The 21,284-nt window shown below is 30.9% G+C and overlaps 3 protein-coding genes across 5 annotated transcripts; 2 read left to right on the forward strand and 1 right to left on the reverse strand.

Moving 5' to 3' along the window:
* Nucleotides 1-515: 515 nt before the first annotated feature.
* On the forward strand, nt 516-2,391 carry LOC103483872 (uncharacterized). The gene is made up of 4 exons (XM_008440693.3): nt 516-823; nt 898-949; nt 1,045-1,112; nt 1,371-2,391. Exons 1-4 carry the CDS (start codon nt 698-700, stop codon nt 1,926-1,928), a joined length of 804 nt encoding a protein of 267 aa, XP_008438915.1. The 5' UTR covers nt 516-697; the 3' UTR covers nt 1,929-2,391.
* Nucleotides 2,392-12,044: 9,653 nt separating this feature from the next.
* LOC103483871 (probable polygalacturonase) lies at nt 12,045-16,301 on the forward strand. 3 transcript variants are annotated; one of them, XM_008440692.2, is made up of 7 exons: nt 12,045-12,417; nt 12,567-12,696; nt 13,473-13,790; nt 13,876-13,996; nt 14,097-14,271; nt 14,392-14,462; nt 15,140-16,301. In XM_008440692.2, exons 2-7 carry the CDS (start codon nt 12,682-12,684, stop codon nt 15,811-15,813), a joined length of 1,374 nt encoding a protein of 457 aa, XP_008438914.1. In that variant the 5' UTR covers nt 12,045-12,417; nt 12,567-12,681; the 3' UTR covers nt 15,814-16,301. The 3 variants fall into 3 exon arrangements, with proteins under 3 accessions (XP_008438914.1, XP_050942136.1, XP_008438913.1); XM_051086179.1 differs by lacking the exon at nt 12,045-12,417 and having other exon boundaries at nt 12,464-12,696; XM_008440691.3 differs by lacking the exons at nt 12,045-12,417; nt 12,567-12,696 and adding an exon at nt 12,871-13,101.
* Nucleotides 16,302-16,995: 694 nt separating this feature from the next.
* Nucleotides 16,996-18,787, reverse strand: LOC103483870 (extensin-like). Its single transcript, XM_017043484.2, has 3 exons — nt 18,595-18,787; nt 18,431-18,515; nt 16,996-18,319 (listed from the first exon to the last, which is right to left on the reverse strand). The coding sequence occupies exons 1-3, from the start codon at nt 18,610-18,612 to the stop codon at nt 17,298-17,300; spliced, it is 1,125 nt and encodes a 374-aa protein (XP_016898973.1). The 5' UTR covers nt 18,613-18,787; the 3' UTR covers nt 16,996-17,297.
* Between the last annotated feature and the right edge of the window lie 2,497 nt (nt 18,788-21,284).

Below are 21,284 nucleotides of genomic sequence, written 5' to 3' on the forward strand. Positions count from 1 at the left end.
GTATTTACATATTTGATGAGAGATAAATTTGACATTTGAATTTTAAAACAATTTCAAACTTGATTAATAAAAATCGTACTTAAATTTAACAATCATTCACCTTTTGTTTTAGTTATATTTTCTGTTATACAACTTCATTTTAACTAAAAAAATCACTCATTATATATACCTTTTTGTGTTCTTCTATAATACAAGAAGACGAAGAAATGGATAACTGTTTCGTTTTAAACTATGTGTTTTTTAAAAAGTTTTAGATTCATAGAATCTTTGGGTTTTGAGTTATTTGAGCATTTTTTTTTGGATTTTCATCCTACAAAACTAATATAGACCGTTAAGAGTATGTTAGCTAAAACTCTATAGATATAAGTTGGATTAAACCTCTAAGTGAAGAAAGACTAGACGTGTTAATTATCATTAACTAAGCTAATACTCGTTATGGAATTAATAATTGAATTGTTTTGTTTTGATTCCATATTACCATAATACCATATACCAACTGAATCCACTTTCAAATGAAAAGAAATGATATATTATCAAATCTACCCCGCAAGGGTTGGCCCTTCCTTCTCCTTTTTCCCTTTCACCTCTTAACTGCCTCCATCTTCTTCTTCTTCTTCTTCTTCAATTTCAATTCTCATCACCTGAAACAACAAACAAACACAAATTACCCCATTTCACCATTTGTCTCTAAATTTTTATGGGTCCTGACTCTGATTTCAAATCCCATTTAGCCTATGAAATTTCCTCCTTCTCTTCCCTTACAGTTTCTTGCCCTCACCGCCATTTCTCCCCTCCTTTCATCGATTGGTATCGCCTTTTTGGGGTACTTTTTTTTTCCCTTTTTCTCTTATGGGGTTTCTTTATTTTCTTCCCTTCTCTCTTAATACATTCTCATAGGTCCAACAAGATGCTCCAATCGATTTCATTCGTAGCCGATATCTTAAGCTTGGTGGGCTTCGTTTTGTTTCTCTTTTCTTATCTCTCACTCTTGTCATTTTCGTTTTGTCTTTGTTTTTGAATCATGAATGTGCTTTTGATTTGCAGCTCTCCAACTTCATCCAGACAAAAACTCACACCCCAAGGCCGAAATCGCCTTCAAGCTTGTCTCTGAGGTTCGATTCCATTCATTTTCTTTGAAACCCAACTTCCTCTCCTATTTATCTGTTCTACATCTTTTTTTTTTTTCATTTTGCTTTCTAGAGATTTTTCCATGACGACCCATTACTGTATTCTCTTTCATTTAATTTCTGTTGTCATGTACTACTCGTGAATGTTATAATGAAACTTTGTGTTCTTGAGTTTAATGCAAAATCATGAGAAATGTGAATGGGAAATGAGGGATTGTTTGTGTTTGTGTTTTGTGTTTGTAGGGATATGGTTGTTTAAGTGATAATGTGAAGAGAAGGGCATTTGATTTGGATAGGAAGAACAAGTTTTGCCCCGATTGTAACACAATCCCGTATAGAAATTTCACCTCTGCTACAAACTTGAATGCATTGAATATATTTGGGGGTTTTCACAACAACATTCATGGAGGAGGTTTGAGAGATATGAAGGAGAGATTGAGAGAAGAAGCTAACGTGATTGAGAATTGTTTAAGGGCTAATAATTCTTCATCAACTACGGAAACTTCATTATTCAATCCACCTGGTTGCAATATGTTTCATCACAGAAACTACAAAGAAACCCCAATCTTCAATCCTTCTGATTATGTTTGTCAAGGCTACCCTCATTTCCGAACACGAATCCACCCGAAAGCGCGGAGTTTTCGATGTTTTAGAAGTGGAAATGCATTGAAGTATGAACAAGGCAGAGGGAAGTATGAATATCCAGTGTTTGAAATTAGTAGTAGTAGATCAGAAAGTTTTCTTTTACAGAAACAGTCTGCTTTTGTTTATTCAAATGTTAACAAATCATCACATTGGTGAAACTCAACTGACTTCCATTCATTGCCATTTCTTTTCTGGGGAAATTTAAATTTCTAATTCTTTCAAAAGTTTTTATTATTTATTTTTCAAATTAAAGCAAAATTCCCTCTGTCTTTTGAATTGGAGGGAAAGGGAAACACTTTCGAATAACAATTCTTTCTAAATGTATTATGATTAGTTCAAATCTTTAATAAAGAAAGTGGGTAACAAGTTTTCTTTTTGGAACTTGGGTTTTGTTTTTAGTTTAATCATAGAGATGTGTTGTTATTGTTTTTCTTAAAATGCATTTGTTGTAATATGTTCAAAGTGTTTAATGATGGAGATTTGTCATGGGTCAAGTCAATGTGATGGTAAAGTTTGATAAAAGTGTGTAGGAGTGAAAGAGTCAATTGTGGGATGTGGGGTATTTTCTCACCCACTTCATCATCAAACTCAAATGCCATCATTCATCATTTTCATATTATCATTTCTCTCGTATTTTGAGGATTAAAACAACATCTCTATAAATAAATAAAAGAATTCTACACAAATATTTACCATATCTTATATATTCTTCCTAAAACATAAAATAGCTATCGTTCATCAATTTTAAAAAATTAAACACTACTTACTTCTTTTAAGCTTTATCAACGTCCTAAAAATGTAAAACAATATTTGAAAACTAAAAGAGTAGTTTTCGAAAAGTTTTTTCTTTTTCTTTTTTTAATTTAGCTAAGAATATTTTAGAAAAATGCAAATCTTTTGTATGGTTTATTTGAATTTTTAAAATATTTATGGAAAATCAAGCAAAACTAAGAATATGTTTGATTAAATAGAGTGTGAAGAAGGAAAACCACTTTTTTCAGAAGCACTTCTTTTTCTCTAAATGAAACATACTATTAATTGATTTTTATAGATTTGTTATTTAAAAAATTAATATACTTATTGAAATATTAATTTTTTAGGGTAGCTAAATGCATCACCTTTTTAAAAGAGAAGAAGAAAATTACTTATCTATAACTTTTTTATATTATCATTTCACTTAATTAACAACTTAAAAGAATTTTTACATTTACCATTTTTGGGTTGTTGCTTGAAAATCTTATATAAAGTATGGTAACAACCAAAAATCATTTGAATATCTCATAGTTTCTTCAAATTCGTATCAAAAACATGTGCCAAAATATTCCATAAATAGATTGGGATTCATACTGTTACAAGAATGTTTTGTAAAATAGGGAAATATTGATCCCATGTGCTGCATTTTAACAAATTTGTATCAGGGCTTGAGATTTGTTTAGTAATTTTTCCTTCTTTTTTTTTTACATTAATGTGTATGTTTTTTTTAAAAAAAAAATTGTAAGTGATTTCCTAAAACAAACTACTTTGAAAACATTGTTAAAAAGTTAGATAACAAATAAAAAAAATATATATAGGGATGGGTAATTTTAGAAAACAAAAATACTTAAAAAGTACTATTTTGAAATGTTCATTTTCATCCTTTTAACTTTAAAATTGTTTTGTTAGATATCACTGAAGATTTTTATTTTATTTTTTTCTTAAAATGAAAGACACAAAATTGAATGTATTTTAATGTTTTTTCGATTCTTGAATCATTATTTTATTGGAATGTCTTACAACAGTTTCAAAGTTTTAAGGTTAAAATGGAAATTATTAAGGATTTCTTTTTTCCTCTTTAAAAGTTAATTTTTAGAAAACATTTCCAAAAATATTATTGATACCATTTAAGATAAAAGTTGACTTTCTTTTTTTACTTTGTTCGTTTATGTTTGTTTTGGTTATTATAATTCTAAGAAATAGTCGTTTCGCTTTTGTTCTTATTTTATTTATGATACTAAAATCATCGATCTATATTATAAAGTCTAAATGTTTTTTTTTTAAAACCTACATTGACCAACATAAATATTTTCAAATTACATAGAAAAAAAAAATGCACCAAAACCAAAATAAAAAATACAATTACCAAGGTGAAGGTGGCATTTTTAAACCAAACTAAAACTACAAATAAACTTTTTCTCATTAATTATAATTATGTATTAATTGAATCATCTTTTTTTCTCAAATATATTTTTCTTATTTCAAACAAAATAAAAAGTTCAAACTTTTTTTTTTCTCTACCAACTCCAAGATCATTAAACAAACCTTATACCAATTGAATCATGTTGGAATGGAAAAGGATAATTTTTTTAGTATGGGTTTTAAATGAACAAGAATGCAAAAATGACCCTCCATAAATGATCAATTTTAAGTCAAGGATGAAATTTGATAAATACAATAATGTTTTTTTTTTTAAGGTTATGCAGGGTTGTAATGTAATCTAAGTGTCTACAAATGACATCTAAAATGATTGAGAATGGTGTGTGTACTGACTACTAGATATACATGAGGTTAGATAAAAGTATATTTTGTTCCATCAAAATTAATTGTAGAAATGATAAAAGTGATTTTAACCATTTTAAAATCATTTACAAACATGTTAATTAATTAGGATTCACTATTTAATTGATTATTTATTTTTTCTAAGCGAACATGTTATTTGACTCTAAATATGATTCATACAGCATTTGAAGAATGAATTTGACAAAATTTCAAATGTCGACAACTAACAAATGAAACTTTGATTCACTGTTCAAAGTGTTTATTATGAAAATTTTGTCACTTTGCTTACATTATTTTGCACTATATAATTAAAAATTATCATTTGCTAGTCCCATCACTGCACCACACATAATTGAAACTTTCATTTTTAGGAAAGTTTAGACACACAGTTTAATAATATAGGAAAGAAAACCCCAATTATGAAGGGGGGGTTGTAATTGTTTTGATTTTGTGACCTCAAAATTTGATTATTTGTGTTTGAAAAATTGAATTATTGGTCCCATTGGGGAATTGATGTTGATATTAGAAGAGAACATGAACATGGGGAGGCCAAAGTAGCACATGAAACTACATAGACAGGAAGAGTGAGAGAGAGAGAGAGAAATAATAATAATAATAATAATAATAATAATAATAATAATAATAATAATAATAATAATAGGGATTGAATTGCAAATTTTTGGACCCTTATTTGAAAGCTAAGATTGTGAAGTTTTCCAAATGAAGACAGCAATATATCATTTACCAAATTTTGCTAGGAGGGCTTTGATTGTTCCACAATCCCCATCATACCCCTCTCTCCCCTACCTTATTTATCCCCAACATTTCTCCATAATTCCATTCCTTTTCCTTTTTTCTTTTCTTTCCTTTCCACTTTTTTTTTTTTTTACTTAATCCACCAACGTCTCCATATGGGTATATCATCCGCTACATTTCATCGCTATTCAAATTTAGTACTTGAATTTTGTAATTTGTATCGAGTAGATTTTATTAGCCCAAGATATAGAAATTAAACAATGGTTGGTAGACTTGAAATTTTAACATAAACTAATAATTAATCTTGTAATTAACTTGTGTAATAGAATTTTGTGTGAAGCAATAAATTTGGTTGTGAGTTTGGTTGGAGATTGCTAAAGTATATTGTTCATAGGTCTTTGTACCTTGTATGGTAGATACTCCACCAAAAGAAAGAAAGAAAGAAACTGGGAGAAATTAAATTATAGATTGTGACTTGTTCTTATATGTGTAATTATTTATTTATTTCTTTTGTCTTATCCAAAAAAATTCCAATAATCCAAAACCAATTTCTCTGGTTCACTTTAATGGTTGTATTCACTTTTCTTCAAACCTTGAATTTATGATTAATCAAAGACCATATAGGGGCATCTTAATTTCAATTTGATTTTTATACACATTTGATTAGTCTATATAGCTTGATCAAACTTTCATGTCATTGCAAATTAGTATCATATATATTAATTATTACATTTTTCTACCGTATTAAATTGTGTTTGTTGATTGTATGAGTTAAAATACATTAAATATGTGGCATTGTAGTTATTTATTAAGCAATAAATTATTGTTTTCCATTTTTGTTTATTACGTTATAAAAGTTTGGACTACAAGTACCGGTCGTTATAAATAGGTGAAAATAAACTATTATCATAGGTTAAGGACGATTTTATCTTATACAAAAATATATTTAAAATTACAATAAATTTTCACCTTCGATAGACAAAATTTCATCTTACTTTTAGTTTTTAGTTTTTAAGTGAATATTTTATGATTAAATTATTAAACTATTTAATTTCAACGTACCCTCCAATGGGTTTAGTAAATTGATATAGAAGTTAAAACTTAGTGTAATAACAATTTTGAGTTGGAAAATTTTCCATGGTCATATATCATGAGTTATTAGGACTAAAACATAGAGTTAAAAAAAAAAGTAAGAGAAAAATTGAAAGTTTATAAAAGTAAATAAAGATGTAATTGATATGATGAAGGTATCGATTAAATTTGGGTTAAAAAAAGATATTGATATTGTATATATGTATTTTATAATGGATAGCTAAAATTAGGGTTGCTGTAGTAACATGTGGGTATGTCTGTGATAGGGGGAAGCTCCCCAGCAATGGAAACTCTCTATATTTGAATGAACCCTTTGGCTTTCATTGGTCCATTTTTCAAATTCCCCACCACCACCACCCATCACTCTCTCTCTATTGTATTTATAAATTTTTATACTTTCTATATTTATTTTAGCATTAATATCTCATTTATTTCCACCTTTTATTTTTATTATAATTTATATATCATATGTAATGTACGATATCCAAATTATTGTTCAATTCATTCAATATTCATTCATACATAAATCTGTCACTACTCTTCATTTTCATTTTCATTTCATTTCACTTACTTTGCCTTCCTTAATTCATACCCCCATAATTTCACACTTGTCAAATCAAATCCCTCCCTATTTTCCTCTTTCTTTTTCCCATCCATATAACACTTTCTTTTTCAAATCTAAACTTTGGGTCCTAGTTTCTTACTGTAAATGAATTAAAGCAATAGAGCAAATGAGACAGGAATTAGTATGTTTCATGTTTATTTTGTGTGTATATATTTATTTATTTATTTGTGTAAAATATATAAATTTGGTTTATATTTGATAAGCGGGTTTATTTATCTATCTTTGTATAGATATATAGATAACATTTTATCTAAATTTTATAGAGTAAAAAGGTCTTCTACTATATATATATAAATCATGAGAGTTTGCAAATTGAATAATAATCTATTTTTGAAAAGATTTTTCGTTGAGGTTTTTTTTTTTTTTTTTTTTTTTTTTTTTTTTTAAAAAGAAAAGAAAAAGGATATTAGAAAATGGTATAGAAAGATGAATGGTGGAGATCAAATGGTAAAAGAACGAAGGTGTATTTTGAAGATAATAATAATAATAATAATAAGAAGAAGAAGAAGAAGAAGAAGAAGAATTCAAAGTGTCCGTTGGTCACCTCCTTCTTTTTCTTTTCTTTATTCTTTTTTAGAAAAATATAAATAATTTTTAAACACGATTTTTTTCAAATCCTTTTTAATTTAGAGATCAATATATTTGGATAATCAAAATTGTTTCTTTTATCTTTTTGTTGTGGACATTTTAAAACATTTAAATTAACAATAATTAAAAGTTTGTTCTTTTTTAGATTTTGCATGACAAAATTATTTAAAATATTTATAAAATATATAAATACGTTTAAATTTTATTTTATAGTAGCCATAAACTTAATGATTTATTATATTTTGTAAACTTTTAGAATATTTTGTTTTATTTGTTATATTTAAAAATGCTTTTATTTCTTTTTGTATAAATATATATCTTTGGTTTTTAAATTTTCAATAAAGTTTAAAAAAGAAAACACTATTTCAAATAAGGCTTACACTTTTTCTCGAAAATTTAAATTAATTACACTATGAAAATGTTTCTTTTTTTCTTTTATACACAGCATTAATAGACTTATCATTGATAACAAAGCAAATAAATATATATGGATGGTAGTTAGATGTGAATCTTTATATAATTTAACATTAAAAACGGACTTTATATATCTATTTATATTTATTCCATGGTCTGCCAGCTCAAACCATTTTTCCTTATACTTAAAATATGAAAAATTATTTAAAATGACAAAATCGTTGAAAATATTTATAAATAAAATAATATAACATAATCTATCTCTGATAAAACAAAATAAACTACTACTGAAATACTAATCTATCACGATTCATCGAAGATACAATGCGATAATTAATTTTTTTTTTTTAATGAAATCTATCAAAACTCTCAACCACCAAACAATTAATTTTCTTTGTAATACAATCAAACAATAAAACTACGTTTTTTTTTGGGGGGGGGGGGGATGGGGGGTTATGAAATATTAACTAATACAAATAAAGTGAAAAGGATGAATCCAAATATAAGTTTTTAGATAAGATTGAAATACAACTCCATCCAATTTAAATTTTAAACCGAGTTTGTAATTAAACTGGAAAAGGAATATAGGGAGACTAAGAAAGGTGTTGTTGACAGACAAATGTGTGTTTTTCATTTTTTTAATAACCAAATAAAAGAAAAGAAAAAAGTTTACTTAGTGTGTGGATGGGTGTATGTATATATTTGGTATGGTAGTTGAAGACAAACAAGAAAAGGCAATGGACAGAGGGTGTCCTCTCCCATTATCATGTTCTCCTTATTTTGTAATAAAACACACACCAATTAAAGCTAATTCTTCCTTTAATTATATATTCATTCTCTTTCTCAATTATTATAATCAAAACTTATTTTTGGGGGGTGACGCATTTTGGTGTTTCTTTCCTTTTTTTTTATCTCACCCTAATATATCAATCATACAAAACCATTCTATTCTTTCTTTACGAAAATAAATATTAGAAAAAACCCAAATCTAAAATTACAATGGAATAGGATTACCTTTACAGATCAAGTCGTGATAAAACAAATTAAAAGATTGGTACAGATCAACATGGTAAAAAAAAAGAAGACCCAATCAAGAAAACGGATAATAGGTTAGTCATAGTTTGGAAACAATTTGATATTAGACCTTATAATTCACGGTTAGAATCTAGTTTTTATGGTTAAAAAAATTATGAAGTTTTATCAAATTGTATATAAATTATAGAGACTAAATTTGTAATTTCATCGTAATTATATACATTTTTTTCCTCCGAACATCAAAATAAGGAAAAAAAAAAAAAAGGATTGTAAATGGTTCCTTTTATCATTTGAATAATAAAAAAAATTAATGAATTTCTCAAAAGTTTTTAAAAGTTGTATATTTTCTCTCTAAAATTCTAGAAAGCAATTGTTTGTGTTGGTATATTATTTTCTCATTTTAATATTTGCTTACCTAATGATTGTTTCCAACATATATTAAATTTAAATACACACTCACATTGAACTAATCCTCAATTAATATACAATAACTCAAACTTTAGTACAGTTACAACTAAAACTAAGGACAAATACAATTATTTTCCTAAAATTCATATTATTAGTACTAAAATAGATATATACATAGAAATTATCGACTAAAACAAAACAAACACCTACAATTTTTGAAAAAAAATGATAAATATAAAGACATAAATATAATTCAACTAAATTTCAAATCGAGTTTTTCTTCTTCCTTTCTTTTTCCGATAGTGATTTAACCTTCGCTCTCAAGAAATTCTCTATTTATGCATTTAAATACTTGGATATATATTTTAAATAAACCAGGACATGATAATATAAACCATCAAATGGGTTTTTTTTTTAAAAAAAAAAAAAATTAAAAGAAAAGTACCATAAACATTAAATACGTAACCAACCGATATATATTTAGTCAAAAAAATAAAAACAATAATTGCAAATCTATAACACGAAAGGGCATCCAAGAAAAATCCAAAAAAGAAAAAGAAAGAAAAAAGAAAAGGCCATTGTTGTAAATGTGCATGTGCTGATGTGTTTTGACAGCCTGTCGTCCGATTCATCGACGTCCCACCACCACGACCGCCACACATCGGAATCACAACGGTCTAACTTTCCGGCGGATCAAACCAACTTTTTCTAAAAAAAACCAAACATTCGGCCGTTCCCTTCCAGGGAATCTCTAATAAATATGGTAGAAAACAAAACCTCGCATATTAAACAAAATAAATTAACGTTGATTTTAAATATTAAAGAAAACCTAGGTTTTACTTTGGGATTAATTAAATTAATCACTTGAACTGACCTTATTATTATTTTTATTTCAAATAAAATATAATTTGGTGGGTGTTGAGCTTCACATAGCTGGCTGCTTTTAGAATTGAGTAAAATATTGTGTATATATATATATATATATATATATATAGAAAGAGACAATGAAATGGAGCCCAAATATGGACAAAAAATAATTCAGGCCATTTCTATAAATCTAAATATCTGATTCCATGCCCCCTAAAGCACACTCTAATCTCAATTTCCCTCTTTAATTTCCCCTCACCTTTGTTTCTTTTGATCGTTCTTTTTTGTTGATCTATGGGTAATTTCACACTTCAGTTATTTAATCCAAAATTCTAATTTCACTTGGACATTTCAAAATTACTTCAACAAGATTATACTAGTATGGTTTATGTGGAAGCAATTCTTTGTTCTAGCTAGTTTGAGTTTGGATTTAGATTATGAAAATAGATAAACATTGTTTCTCTCTTTCTTGCTTTTAGAACATTCATAAAAACAACAAAAGAAGATGTATGTATATATTCATATAGTCATAAGAATATGTTCCTCCTTATCAATCATTTTGTCAAAGCATAATTGATGGACATGGAAATTAAATAAAATTTTTCATATTTTGATTGAATTATTATACAGTTGTATTCTAAATTAAATAAAGCTTGTACTTTCTTCCTTAGTTTCATATAAATGAAGGAAGATATTTCAACCCACAGCTATAAAAATAGACATTCAATTTTCCATTATAACTATATTCAAAATAGAAGTATGAACATTTTGATTATATTAGCTTAAATATGTCTTTTTAATCTAAAAAAATTGTTTATATATATATATATATATATGATAAGTTACGTTTGAAGACACTTGATAACTATTACAAAATTACTAAGATACATACATCTTAGTTATACCATGAACCATAATAATTTTATAGATAAATTAAATTATGCATCCATTATAAACAACATTGACATTGTGGCTTATAATGAACAAAATCTCAAAAGTTAAAATATTATTTTGGTCAATTAATTTAATTATTAAATTTTAATTTTAGTTACTACCATATGTTTATGGTTAAAAAGTTCATACAAGCATCACTTTTATAAATTGTGAAACATATTTGCACACCATATGATAACTATTATTATCATTGAAACAAAATATAAAACAAAAACTCTATCGGGAGGTAAATAATAGATAATAGTCCAGCTCTGCTTAAGATTAAATTCAATAGATAACAAAAAAAGAACACAATGAAGAAGAGAGTAGTATAAATGTATAGGTAGGTAGAATTGTTGATACTGAATATATATATATATATATTGACGAGGAGAGAGATTTGAAGTAAAAAAGAAATATATAAATATAAAATTGACTAAAGGGTAAGTAAGATAATAATAAAAAAAGAAAAGGGAGCGAAAAATGAAATATAGTAAAAAAAAAAAAAGAAAAAAAGAAAAAGAAAGAGAAAACATAGTAATGAAAGAGAGGATGAGGTGTGGAAGAAGATGTTTTTGTTCTTCGTTAGTGTGTGTGTTTGTGTTGTGTTGTGTTGGGTGATTGTTTGTTGTTCTGTCAAGTGATTGATGCCAGCCTGGCATCTCCGCTATCATTGATTCTGGACCCCACTTTCCTTCTGTCATCCCACATGCCCTCTCATTGCCCCCATCCCATGCACTCCAACTCCCCCTCCCCCCCTCCCCTTTCCTCCTCTCTTTTCCTTCCACGTTTCCCCCCTCTCTCACCCAATCATACCCCTCCACGTATCCCTCCCTCCTCCTTCCCATTTACCTTAATACACACATCAAACAAAACCAATCGGTAATTTTCCAAAATAATCTGTGTTTTCTTCCTTCATACTACATTATTATACATTTAACCTTACATTTATTCATTATAGTATACAGACATAACATAACACACTTTCTCTCTTTCTTCTCAAATCCTCCTCTGATGGAGGGCCGTTTCAAACAATTTTGTCGGCGACAGACGTTATTAATCATACTCACAACACACACACACACCCTAATTCCTATTTACTCCTAATTAATTCTATTCTCTCTCTCTCTTTTTTTTTTTTTTTATATATATAATTAATTTAATTTAATTATTTCTTCTTCTAATCTAACAAACACACACCAAAGGGCAGAATTTCTTCACCCAAATTCTCCTCTCCTCCCACCCTTTTTTTTTTCTTTCTTTTTTTTTTTAAATTTTAATTTTCTCTCTCTTTGTGTGTTGTGTGTTGTGTTTGTGCATTTAGAAAGCTGTCATTTCATTTCTCTATACTGTCCTTCCCTTTCTTTCTTCCTTCATTCACAATTCCCTTTTGTAAGTTTATTATTATTCATTTTTGTTTCGCATTTATATCATTAATGCTTATTATCTCCTCCTATACCCATTTTCATTTCCCTCCTTACTCTTACTTTCTTCTTTTTCTTTTTTTTTTTCTTTTTTTTTTTTTCATTTTCCGGCTTCAGCTTCCTTCTCCCTCGCCGATTTTCGCTGCCTTCCTTCCCCTTCTCCTTCGGCGTTTTGGATTCTGCATCTCGTTTCTCTTTTCTTTTTGGTCATTGTCGTCTCTGGCTTTGACCAATGAGGATGCTGCTAGTAAGTACGTTTCTTTTTATCTGGGTTTTTTTATTTTTCTTTTCTCATTCTATATACTACTACTTGATTCTTTTGTTCTACGAATCTTTTCAACCCCTTATGCTATTTTCTGTTGATTTCTGAACAAACCCTTTTCGTTTTTTTTTTTTGATGATTTTGTGTGTGTGTTTTTTTGTGGGTTCTTACTCTTGTTTCTCAATGTCTTCCAGCATCATCAGTTTACCTCGGGTTCTTTCTTTTTGCTCTGTTATCTATGTTTTTCTTTACAGATGGTCCAGAAACCCTTTTTGACTTTTCGTGATTTGTATTCTCCCTTCTCTTCCGCTATTACCCTTTTTTCCCCTTCTCTCTCTCTCTCTTTCTCTCCTCTCCTTGAACATTTCCTTGATGTTGATTTTCTGGCAGGTTTCAATTTCTAGATTTGATGTTCTTCTGCATTTTGTTACTTTCACGTTATTGATTTCTCTAATTGTTGATTCCATCTCTCTTTGATCTGCTCTTCTTCTTTTGGGATTAGTTTCATATTCATGTAGGTGTTTTGATTTGCAAGTGGTTGTGTCAATAACTTTATTTTTTTCATTTGTTCTCGAACTTGAATCTGCAATCGTGGGGATTTGCAAAGTTTTTGTTTTTCAATGTAGTTATGGTTCTAGGTGTATTTGGCTTTCTTTCTTTTCTACCATTGTTGTCTATCTGTTGCTGTTGGTTGATTTAATCATGGTGTTGCCCCTAAGTTCCTTTCTTTTGTTTTGTTTTTTTTTTTTCTTTTTCTTTAGGTAGCATTGCTTTTGTTTCTACAATTGAGCAATGCTGCAAGAATAATCGGTGAAGAGCTCGCGGGACAGTGCGATTCTAAACCAACATTAGATCCAAGACCACACAGTGTTTCTATCTTGGAGTTTGGGGCCGTTGGAGACGGAAAAACTCTCAACACCATTGCCTTCCAAAATGCCATTTTCTATCTTAAGTCCTTTGCTGATAAGGGTGGAGCTCAGCTTTATGTTCCACCTGGAAAATGGCTTACTGGAAGCATTAATCTTACCAGCCACCTTACCCTTTTCCTGGAAAAAGGTGCTGTGATTCTTGGCTCTCAGGTATGTTCTTCTTCATGGATTGGTGCTCAAACAAGTAGTTGTTTCTAGGCATTGTTTTGAAACGAATTGATCTTCTCTTCAACAGGACCCATCTCATTGGGAACTTGTCAATCCCTTGCCTTCATATGGGAGAGGTATTGAAGTTCCAGGAAAACGATACCGGAGCTTGATAAATGGCTACAATTTACAAGATGTTGTAATAACAGGTTTGTTGCTCTCCTAAAATCTAACCCTTTATTCAGAATATAGTTTGTGGATATGCATTCCTCTGAACTAGTGATATCATGTTGATTTTGGATATGCTAGGCGATGATGGAGTCATTGATGGACAGGGTTTAGTTTGGTGGAATTGGTTCAGCTCTCATTCATTAAACTACAGCCGCCCTCACCTCGTGGAATTTGAGGATTCTCAATATGTAGTTGTTTCAAACCTCACTTTCTTGAATACTCCTGCATATAACATTCATCCAGTCTATTGCAGGTATGCTACAACAACCAGTGATCAGTTTCTTCTGCCTCTGCTGATTGTGTTCACCTTGTTGATTTGTCCATTTGCTGATTGTCAGAGAATCTGTATTGAATATAAGTTTTTTATGTGCAGTAACGTCTATGTTTACAACATCTCTGTCTATGCACCTTCTGAATCTCCCTACACAGTTGGAATAGTCCCAGGTTTGTTATGCTTCTTCAATTTTCAGCATCCTCATTGTTATTTTGTGTGACTATTGTTGATGGGCTCTCTCTCACTCTCTCCCTCTCCTTCTCTTTCCCTCTCTCGTTTGATGTGATACATCAATTGGCTGAATGGCTTGAGCACCATTGAAGAATCTCTCCCTTTTCTCTCACTTTCACCTGCACACACACAGCACATAGTGCTCAGAAGAAAATGCCATCAAGAAAGCTATTGTGAGCAGTTGACTGTTAACAGATATGTTTATTAACTTTAGTTACTATCAACACTTGTTTAACATCGTGTAATCTAAGAAAAACAATGTCCTCCTATAAAAAAAAGTACCAATATACCAAGTTCTTATACTTGGGGCCTGAGGTCTGTGGTGATAAATTTTACAGTAAAATTTAAGAAACTTGACACTGTTAAAATGGTGACGTTGGATTGAATTTAGAAATAAGATTCTGTTAGGAGTTTATGACGCGAAATGGGATGCCATCATGATCAAAAGGATTTATTGTGGGGTGGAACAAATTTAGACATACCGTACATCATGGCTTCATTAATGATCATCAATCCAAGAATTAAAATTAGTAGTTTGCAATTTATTCTTTCTTGTTTCTAATTAATGAGGTGGAGAGGCATTCTTTTCTAAATAAAATTTGATTGGTGCTTTCAGATTCCTCCGATCATGTATGCATAGAGGGCTGCAACATTGCCACAGGATATGATGCCATTGCCTTGAAGAGTGGTTGGGATCAGTATGGTATTGCCTATGGCAGACCATCTAAAAACATACACATTAGAAGGGTCCACCTTCAGTCATCTTCAGGTTCTTCCATTGCCTTCGGTAGTGAGATGTCTGGTGGGATATCTAATGTTCTTGTGGAGCATGTACAACTGAACAACTCATTTATTGGCATTGAATTTAGAACTACCAAGGGAAGAGGGGGTTACATTAAAGGAATAGTTGTTTCAGATGTTGAAATGGAAAACATATCCACGGCATTCAGTGCCTCTGGTCACTTCGGTTCACATCCGGATGATGAGTATGATCCTAATGCTCTTCCAATTGTGCAGGACATAACCTTACAGAATGTGAGAGGCACCAACATTAAAATTGCTGGAAACTTTTCTGGGATACAAGAATCTCCTTTCACTTCAATTTATTTATCCAACATTACCTTTTCAATCAATTCATCTTCTTCCACTTCTTGGATCTGTTCAGATGTTTCTGGTTTTTCAGAATCTGTGATCCCCCCACCCTGTTCTGATCTCAGTACTCCATATTCAATTTCTTCCTCAGCAGCCTCTCCCCTTGTGAATTCAACTGGAAAGACTGCTGTTTTATGAAAACCCTTTCCTTCCAAGGGTACACCAATATATATTTCAACCCCCATTCTACATGAGGGAAAATACCAAAACTTTCAACCATTGCCTTCTCCAAGTCAAGCCAGATTCTTTCAAATAAAAACCACATGTCTAGATTACTTGTTTCTTCATTCTCTTAGATTTGCTTTCTTCCATGTTGCACTCTGCAGATTTATTTGTACAGTTCCATTTCTTCATTCACGTGTAAGGAAATTTTTGGTAGTGATTTTACAGGTCTTTTGGTATTGTTTGTGTTGCTTTTTTAAATTATTCCCCCTCCCTCCCCCTCCTCAAGAGCTTGGTGCATTGTAATTTCACTGTAAATTGTTCATTTGTTGTGAAGGGCTGAAAGGATAAAACTCTAGTTGATGTGAAAAGCAATTCATGTGGAGCCAAGTGATTGGAATAAAGGGATCTTGGTGACACTCTACTGCTTGTTAAGTAAATTAAGATGGGTGTTTTTTTTCCAATTCAAGTATACATTTTATTTCTCTTCCTCTTCTTGTTATGTTTATTAATGAATCATCCTTTCCGGTCATTTCCTTCGACAGTTTTTTTTTTATCTAATGCTTGAGTGCTACTATTCTTATAAGCATCATGGAATGTGATTCAAACAAGCTTCCACATGGCAACCTTCCATTGGCATTCCCCTTATTGATGCCTGAATGTTGTTAATGTTTTGGTGGCCTATACATCTGCATCTGCAATTAGTTGTCTGATCAGGCTTTCTTTCTCAGATTAAAATATCTTTAATTCTTTAAACACTATTCACATGATTGATTTATGTATTACTGATTGCTTGTTCTAAATTTAGTGTCGGAATCTTTATCTGACGTCGGTTGCCACGATGTAATTGAACAGATGTCTTATTGTCCTTTTTTACATTTTCTATTGGTGCAACCAACTGGTAGAATGAAAACATTGCCTAAACATGATTCTTAGCTCTGATTTTGATCGTTTTGGGACATTTGCCATATGGGCTATCGGTTTTGGATATATTGGGTTCTTTTTGATTCAGTGTTTACATGGGCTTTTGTTCATCAAAATGACTGCAGAATTAAATTTGAAGATTCGTTCTGGTAGGACAGAACTTCAGTTCCATTCTCTGTGATTGCCTGTTATATTTTAGCAAATATGATTTTTTTTGGCAAGAACATCGAGTCATTGTTTCTGTAAACATCTGTCAGCCGTTGAAGCCTTAAAAATCTTTACAACTTTACAAGATTCCCCACGTCGCCATTACAAGAATGTTCTTCACCTGGTTTATCATCTATCTACCCATCACCAAAAGGTGAGAATTTGGTATCAGATTCTTACAGCACTCCCACGTTGGGAATCTCATTCGTTCTCCCTTGCGTGCCCATCAAAAAGTCTTCCTAACATTAAATCACTTCCCCAACTCAACTATAGGATCTTTTACCAGATGGGGTTTTTTTCCTCTCTTTTTTTTTTTCTTTCTATTTACTTTACATTAGATTACAAGCGTTTGGATTCTCGTCGCTGAATATTGATGTGATGTTCCCATTGCTACTGCCTGTGCCTGTGTTGTAATAGTCTTCATTGTAGTTGTAAAGATCCATTCTTGGGCTGTAATGGGTGGTTGGCTGCTGTGGTATGGATTCAGAGGCGTATACTGGGGGCCTGCTGCATGTAAGTGGTCGGACATACTCGGTAATGTATGGCGATGGCTTGTATGTGTTGTAGCTGTGTATCACGGTTGCCGGCTGCATTGATGTCGCTCCTGGGATGTTGTGGTGGTAGTTGTGGCTGGAGGCGTATCTGTATTCGGGTTGGTGGTGTTGGACTACATGGCTTTGGCTATAATTTGGTGGCTGATGGTATTGAACCGTCTGGCTGTGATCAGGGGGCTGTTGGTGGTGAACTGTGTGGCTGTAATCAGGTGGCTGGTTAACCATGTGGACGTGCTCGGATGGTTGATGGCCTACGTGGAAGGATTCTGTTGGTTGATGGTGGACCACATGGCTATACTCAGGTTGGTGAGAGATGACATGGCCAAGTTCTGGTCCTGGTCCTTGATGATGGACAACATGGCCAGATTCTGACGGATATTGTTGGACGATATGGCCGTGATCGGAAGGCTGGTGGCTGACATGGCCCTGTCCAGAATCATATCCTCCAGGCGGCGGTGGTTGTGGGCCGTTGGTTGGATCAAAACTACCATCTTGAACGACCATTTGGCCAGGTGGGGGCCCGCCACCCATGGCCATGTCAGGAGGAGGACCACCACCCACGGGTATGTCAGGAGGAGGAGGACCTGATGAAATATTGGGTGGTTCACCGCTGCCCGGTGCCATATAATCCGGCGGTTGGCCAGTGGGAGCAGCTTGAGGATCCGTCTGTTCAGAATCAGAACAAATGGTGGCAATCTTCCTTGTTTTCTTAATGGCTTTCATGATTCTCTCAGGCTCAGCCCATCCAATGATGGTGAGTTTCTGCTGGGGAAAGTCTATGTAGATATCATAAATGCCTGCAAAAGAACAAGAAAACTCAAGAAGAAGAAGGAAATAAGGAAAGAAAGAAAGAAAGAAATGTATAAAAAAGATGGATTCTTTTTTTTGTTTTTTTTCCTTTGGCTCACCATTAATTCCATACAATGCTTTCTTGATCTTCTGGACACAGCCATTACAGTCCATCCGGACCTTTATCTCAGTAATCCTCGGTTTCTGCAGAAAATGAAAGTATGTGGTAAGAACCCATTACAATGGAGATGAAAAGAAACAAGGAGAAGAAGAAGAAGAATACCTCAAGTTCTGGAATCATGAGGAGATGAGGGAAAGTAAAGGGAAAGAATATGGATGGAGGAAAGAAGACAGAGAGATTATGTGAAAGATGAAGATCATAAACGAAGAATCAGAATTGAGAGAGGCAAAATAAAAAGGAGAGGAGATGGGAATATTTAAAAGGGTGTGGGACATGCAACGAATCTAATTGGTACTTGGACGACACAAAATAAATAAAATAAAACAAACGAATTCTTAATACCAAAAAAAATCCAAAACCGACCATTTTGGGAAGAATATAAAGCATAGGAAAGAAGAAGGAGCGTCTCACTTTGAGCTTTGCATGCATGGACATGGAGTCTAGTCAAAACAGATGTGAAAAATAAGCTCAAACCAATCCCTACGCCACTGTCAATGAAACCCTCAAGGTTTCCACGTTGAAAACATGAGAAAACATCACAACTCTCATACAAATGTACAATCTTTTTCAATCAAAATTAACAGATTTCAAAGCACTAAAAAATTTGTTAAGGGAAATTTTCGTTTTTTTTTTCTTTTTCGTTTTATTAATTCTTGAAGGAATTAGCTACTTTGTCTTGATTACACATTAATCCTATAGTCTTGCATTATTGTATTTTCCCATGTAAGATGAAAATAGCACTAAAATGTTCATAAAATCTAGCAAGTAATAGATATATTAGGGGTAAGATTTTTTTTCCCCTTCAAAATCCACGATTTCTTTAATTGGGATCTCAATATGTTCATCTAATATTAAAACTATTAATCCCTATTGTCATTTGACCGAGAGATGAAACTCTATATTTTTGTAATAAAATAACAATGGTCAGCCAAGTTAATTCAAAGGTGCTTTTACATATAATAAATACTGGTTTGATCTGCTTTATATTATTCTTCCTAATCCATGGGTTTGGCTTACAAGGTTTCAATCTTAGCCATCCATCTCTAGAAGTTTCATGCCACTCTGGACTTGGAATCTACACATAGTGTGTGTCTATATATATATATATATATATATATATTAATATGCTTTCGAGTCTTTATTTTCTTTTACTTTTAGCCTAAAAAGACAATCAAAAGTTGCTAATTTAACGATCAAGTTCAATTTCTTGATAGATACAATACAATACAAAAGGATTTACAAGTATAGCAAAACTTTAGTTCATATCTTTGGTAGGAGTTTATAGATAGTAGAATATATCATAAATAGGTTTGATTATATTTGTAATTTTAGAAAAATGTTGTTATATATATATATATATATATTTAATGATTAATTTTAGAAGTGTTACAAAAAAGACGATTTGATGAGTTCTAGCATAAGTTCACGCTAGTGTATGCATTGTTCGCATACACAAGCTCTCATGCTTAGCTTGGTAATTTTAAAGTCATTCATTTTTACTTGGTCATCAAAACATATGACATGTTTTCAACGATTAGATAAAAACTTCTCTTTAATCTCTTGGTTATATGACCAAAAAGGTAATTTTTTCGAAACTATTTTGAGTCGAGTCATATAGATTAACTTGAAGATGTCGATAGGTTAACTTGAAGATGTCGATGTCTATGTTAAGTAGAAATTCATATATATATAAACTTTCCAAGTTGTATATATTAGATTTTGTGTTTTCTTGAATTGAATTCACCAAACTTTCAGTTTCATATTTAATATGACTTTACCTTTATAAATTGTTTAATGATCCTTAGGCGTAATATATTCAACAAGCTATAAATAAGTATTAAATTGACGAAAATTAACACAAGAACTTGGTATATATTGAAACAAAAAAAAAAAAAAGAAAAAAAGAAAAGAAAAAAATGCTTACAACTATTAAAACTTTGTAAAAGTACTTTGATTAGATAGACACGAAACAAAGGCTTATTAGAAAATTTTCAAGTTAAAATACAAAAAGCTATATGTTCTAAACTTTCAAATATTTTGTTTTGGATTCTTGTGCTCTAACAATTATGTAAGCATACGATTGTACTATTAACCTTTAGTACAATAGCTCAACCTAACACCATTTTCATATTTTTTTAATCTTCATACTTTTTAAAATTTCATTTTTTTTAAATATATAGGTTGCAATCAAATTTTGGAGTCTTTTCTTTTTAATAATGTATTTTTTTAAAAGTAATGTCAAAAATATGGTAAAATGCAAATTATTGACAAAAATAGGGTAATTTGGGTGAAGTGGTGTATCTCACAATCTCTTTTGAACAAAGTCGTGTGCAGGGTACAAGACTTCGCCCAAGTTACCCTATTTTTGTCGATAGTTTGTCTTCTACCTTATTTTTGACATTACTTTTAAAAGACACATTATTTAAAAAAAAAAAAAAGATTCCAAATCTTGCACCAACATGCTTCGAGATAAGAATGCATGACTTAAGAGTATTATTACATATAGAAATGTATAAGGTCTAAGTTCTTTTCTCTTTAATAGTTTTGCCTAAAAGGGATGTAGTTTGATAAAAAAAACCATATATATCAATATAATTTTAATTTAACTGTCAATGACTAGTCACATCAAAATTTATGTCACTCATATTTTAAAAATAAATCAAAAGATGTATTTCAAATTAACGAGATGATTTTCGTTGTTTCGAGAATATTACATAGCATGTGGGTCTAATTTTTAAGAAAAAAGTTAAAAGAATCCAACCTTTAAGTTTTGGTTGTGTTGGTCGAAAAAA

This window comes from Cucumis melo, chromosome 6, assembly GCF_025177605.1.
Source record: "Cucumis melo cultivar AY chromosome 6, USDA_Cmelo_AY_1.0, whole genome shotgun sequence".
NCBI lineage: Eukaryota > Viridiplantae > Streptophyta > Magnoliopsida > Cucurbitales > Cucurbitaceae > Cucumis > Cucumis melo.